Source organism: Agrilus planipennis, unplaced genomic scaffold (assembly GCF_000699045.2).
Source record: "Agrilus planipennis isolate EAB-ADULT unplaced genomic scaffold, Apla_2.0 scaffold208, whole genome shotgun sequence".
In the NCBI taxonomy this organism is placed as follows: domain Eukaryota; kingdom Metazoa; phylum Arthropoda; class Insecta; order Coleoptera; family Buprestidae; genus Agrilus; species Agrilus planipennis.
The window spans coordinates 80189-85368 of NW_020439048.1; the positions used below are offsets into that span (position 1 = coordinate 80189).

Sequence of the window (5180 nt, forward strand, 5' to 3'; positions counted from 1 at the left end):
ATCTATGCTCTATCGAGGAAGTGATATTGCCAGAGATCTTGAGTACGTAATCTTTGATGAAGTGCATTACATAAATGATAAAGAAAGAGGTCATGTTTGGGAACAGGTACTTACATAAATATAATAATTATACCATGAAAGTATTTGCTAGTTAATAAGTTTATCTGTGTACCAAAAATTAATTAATTATGTTTTACATACTTCGGCAGTACAGTAATTATTTTAACTCTGATTTCCAAGTGAATATAAAACTTCAATTACAATATTTGTAATCATTTACGAAATTTAAATTTAATAAAACATTTTAATATGTAGGTACTTATAATGTTACCACCCCACGTTTGCGTCGTACTGCTGAGCGCTACTGTCCCAAATACCACAGAATTTGCAGATTGGTTGGGAAGGACACATCAGAGAAAAGTATACGTTATCAAAACGGACAAAAGACCGGTTCCGCTACAGCATTATTTATACACAGGATGTGGAGGAAAAAGCAGAGATAACAGATATTTAATACAAGCTGGGAACGGTCAATTCGTCCTCGCGGGGTAATTTATGATTTATTACAATCAGTGTTTTGAAGAATTTAAGGCTTTTCGAAAATTGTTTTGTACCTATCCGAATTTAACACTTAACACACACTAAAATTTACCAACATAAAAAAGAATACTTAAACGACTTATGTAATTATTTTTTCAATATTTTTTAAAATCTGTATTAGTGAACAAAAAATTGTAAATAAGTGACTAAATAATTAGGATTTCTTTAACAAATTATCAAAACTGTAATAAAATTAAATTTTTGAGAGCTTCTCAAAAAGTTTTACTGTTTCTATAAAATTTAGAATCCATCTGGTTCTACTTCATGATTTTTATTTGATGTATCTAAGTATAAATATATTTAAAATTTTTTGTTTCCCTAGAGGTGAAAAGTTAGTCCTGTAATGTCATACTTCTTTAGATTTTATTAATTTTGAAGTATACCTTCATCTTCAATTTCAGTTACAATAAAGCTGTAGAATCTTTGGCTCCAAAACAAGATAAGAATGCAAATCCTAATAAAAAGTTTCCCACGAAAAAGGAGCCGTATCAACCAAGTCCAGGTTACAGTCAAAAACAAGAAAAGACAATGTGGGAAGGTCTTGTCGATCATTTGAATAAAAAGGAACTTTTACCTGCAGTGGCTTTCACATTTTCTAGAGCTCGGTGCGACATAAACGCCGAAATTTTAAGGTCACTTGATTTAACTACCGCAAAAGAAAAATTTTACATTGAGAACTTTTTTAACAAGTGCATTTCAAGCCTTAAAGAAACTGACAGGGAAATACCTCAAGTCAAGAAAATGAAAGACACCCTAATCAGAGGCGTGGGTGTTCACCATAGTGGCATTTTACCAATAATTAAGGAAATGGTAGAAATGTTGTTTCAAGGAGGATTTGTTAAGGTAATGTGTGTTTCTATGACGCTATCTTTGTTTTTAAACTTTGCCATTGTGTAAGCGTTAATGCAATGTCTAGAATTGATAATTTGAAAAAGAAACTAACAGTAAGACAAACAATTAAAAATGCTTAAACATTCCCGATTTTTATCATTTAACATACAAAAAAATAATTAACTACTTATTAAAAAATATGGTAACTTTTTTAGCTGCTTTTTGCAACTGAAACATTTGCAATGGGTGTAAATATGCCTACTAGAACTGTACTTTTTGATTCAATTGAGAAACATGACGGTAGGTGTAAAAGAACACTTCTTCCTGCTGAATATATACAGATGGCTGGAAGAGCTGGTAGAAGACGCTTGGATGACACGGGAACAGTGATTATAATTTGTAAGAGAGAAGTGCCTCCTTTGCATGTCTTACAGACCATGATGATGGGTAAACCAAGTCAATTGACAAGTCAATTCAGGCTTACATACGGAATGGTGGGATTTCGAATATATTGTTATAATAATGATTACCTAATTTTTATTTTGTTTTACATTTTTATAGGTCTTAAGTCTCCTAAGAGTTGAAAGTTTGTCGGTTGAAGGTATGATGTCAAAAAGTTTTCGCGAAGCGGATCATGAAAAAAGAAAGGAAAGCGTTAAAGAAGAACTGCAGAAAGTTGAATTGCAACTTAAACAAAAAGCATCGAAAGAATTGAGTGAATATTTGCAACCGTTGAGAAAATTTTATGAACATGCAAGCAAATATCTACAGCTTAAAAAGGAAGTATTCGTAAGTAGAAATATAAATTTGAACACACATAGACTTAGAAATCATTTGAATCACTAGATATCTTATGTACTAGAGAAGCATCTGTTTAAGCATTAAATATTTAAATTTGATTTTTCTGTTTATTCAAGTACTATCTGTGAAACTTCAAATTTTTTAGCCTGAACTATTAAAATCTCCAGTCGTGGCTAAAGAGGTAATTCCAGGCCGTGTGATATTAATTACACAGAGTATTCATATTAATAAATTAGCTTTGATATTGAGCGTCACATCAAAACCTGACGACCAGCTCTATAGGGTTCTTGTGTTAGATGATGAAAAATCTGATAAAGAAGAAAATGAAAAAACAAGTCATCCTGAAGAATGGTACAAAATGTTAGCAATTGCAACAGAAGAAATTTTTACCCCCTCAAGTGGCGCAATTGGACATGCAGTTCTCAACATACAATCATATGACATTTCGGAAATTACTTCGAAAACAATCAAAACTGACTTTGCTATCATTTTGAGAGATTGGGATGAGAGACAAATTCCAAGGTAATCATTGTTTACTGTTTGTGTTTTTTAAAATTTTAAAACAATTAAAATCTACAAGTAAGAATTTTCTATTCATTTAAATTGCACATAAAGTAATAGGTACAGAAAAATAACATTCCAGAGTTTTAGTCAAGAAAATTGCTCTTCACATTTTATGAATCATTCGCTTTGTTTTTATTCGATTTGCTTTGGATATGCACGTTAGTAAAAATTATATCACAAATAGTTTTAAGTTATATAAATTCTTCCCCCCCATCAGTCACTGTGAGCTTGAAACTGTTAACACTATTGCTTCGAGTGGTCAAAATTCACTTTTGTGAATAATTTGTTTAATCACTTTCTCTGTTTTAAAAATTGTTTGAAAAATTAAATTTAAAGGAATTGTTTGTAAATAGGTATGCAACACATCGTACACCTCAGCATAAGAAATTCCTGATACTAACTACGTAATACTACTTTGCCCTTCTCTTATATAAAACAATAAAATATGCTTTTTTCTAATCAAATAAATTAGCGCCTTTTAGGTAACTTTTTCTTTTCAAGGTTTAAAGATAAAACTCCAGGTCAGACATGTTCTGCAGCCGTACAAGAACTTTACAAATTGTCCATAGGAACTAAAGGAATGGGCGTTCCTGAACAAAAAATAAATTACCTAACTTTCATGGAGGATTTGAAAGTGAAGGAACTGGAACTCGTAGAGAAAGTTCAAAAATTATGCAAATTAAAAGAAATTGTTCTCGACCATGTAGGAAGCACCAAGATAGCTAATTTTAAAGAACAATTTCAAGAAGTTTTTCTTAGAAATTCACTTGAAGATCGTCGAACGTTGCTTAAATGTCAGTTATCAAATGCTAGTTTAACTTTATATCCCGATTATGAAAACAGAATTCATTTATTAAAAAGGCTGAAGTACGTCGACTCTCAGAATAAAGGTATGACGAATTTTTATTAAAAAAGATTCATTAATAAGAAAATCGGTTACTAAGTAACAATAGATGAATATAAATAGTAGTTTTAGGCATGGTAAAATTTAAAAGAAAAGTGGTTTTACATTGTCTTTCACTAGATCAATAGTGATAGTGATGAAAGTTGATATGTGAAAAGCTTTAATGATTACTCCAAATTAACTATTTTTTGTTAAAAATTGAATATTTTTTTTCTTAAAAACAGTTAAAATAGTATACCTCAGTATAGTGATAAAGTTTATTTATACCGAGACTATTCCTCAAAATCACAGGAATGCAATTACCACAAAGATTAAAATTATTCTTCACGTATGTTTTTATAAGCGTACTTATATGTCTAATACAATTTAAAACTAGAAATAATTGAAAATGGTAATTTTGTTGGGTATAAACAAAAATTATTGGTTATTAATTTGTAGCATTTTTCATTGGTTGTGGCGTTTTTTATTTTTATCATTTATTAGATAAAGCGTTAGATTTTCTTTGCAGTTGAACTGAAAGGTGTTGTTGCTTGTGAAATGGGAATGCACGAACTCCTTATAACTGAGCTAATTTTAAGAAATTATTTAACAAAACTACAACCTGCTGTGATAGCTGCACTCTTAAGTTCTCTCGTTTTCCAAGCGAAAACTAGAGAAGAACAGTCGATATCGGAAGAACTGAAAGCCGTCAGTATTTTCTTTATAATAAATATGTACTTGTGGATCTCAATGTATGAGAATTTTTCTTATTTCCAGGGAATTGAAATAATTAAAGATGTGGCTCATGAAATTAGGTATTTAGAAATGTATTATAAGATTAGAGATGAAAGTAACGACAATGAGCTTAATTTTGGTTTGGTGCAAGTTGTCTATGAATGGGCTACAGGCAAAGTAAATTTTATTGCATAAATGTGTAACAAATTTTTTACTATAAGTCATGTTTTTTAAAGCCATTTGCAGAAATAATGGAATTAACAGATGTCCAGGAGGGTATAATAGTTCGCTGCATACAGCAGTTAAATGAAATTATTTCGAAAGTAAAAGATGCAGCCAAGTATATTGGAGATCCCGAGTTAAAAAATAAAATGGAAGAGGCCTCTACAGCAATTAAAAGAGACATAGTTTTTGCTGCCAGTCTTTATACTCAAAAAGAGGCAGCAGCCATTTGAATTTACCGTTGTATAGGTAAGCAACTAGAACTGAAACAGCTTTATTGTAAAATTCAGTGTAAGTATAATACACATAACTAATATTAATTTTTTCCTTTAGTTAAAGTAAAAAAAAATAGATTAATGTCTACCAGAGGAAAGTACCTCTGGTGTGCAGCATAGCTCTAATAGTGTATCAAATTATTAATTATAAATTTAAACAATTTTTGTTTTTTGTGTAATTAATTAATGTGGCTGCATGTAATTTTGAGTCTTGAAATACACACAAAATATTAAGGAAACATTATAAATTTCATATTCTACTTTTTTGA

At 30.3% G+C, this 5180-nt stretch overlaps 1 protein-coding gene across 3 annotated transcripts in view; it reads left to right on the forward strand.

The window, feature by feature from the left end:
* Window positions 1-5157, forward strand: part of LOC108739445 (helicase SKI2W) — a 70245-nt gene extending 65088 nt beyond the window's left edge. For 2 of the 3 annotated variants that reach the window (XM_025976912.1, XM_025976913.1), the window contains exons 8-17: window positions 36-106; window positions 316-548; window positions 1002-1443; window positions 1647-1925; window positions 1993-2220; window positions 2378-2754; window positions 3298-3686; window positions 4209-4387; window positions 4457-4591; window positions 4651-5157. In XM_025976912.1, the coding sequence (XP_025832697.1) occupies window positions 36-106; window positions 316-548; window positions 1002-1443; window positions 1647-1925; window positions 1993-2220; window positions 2378-2754; window positions 3298-3686; window positions 4209-4387; window positions 4457-4591; window positions 4651-4869 (2552 nt within the window). In that variant the 3' untranslated portion in view covers window positions 4870-5157. The remainder of the gene's footprint in view (window positions 1-35; window positions 107-315; window positions 549-1001; window positions 1444-1646; window positions 1926-1992; window positions 2221-2377; window positions 2755-3297; window positions 3687-4208; window positions 4388-4456; window positions 4592-4650) is intronic. The other variant, XM_025976914.1, reaches the window with a different exon arrangement.
* Window positions 5158-5180: the final 23 nt, after the last annotated feature.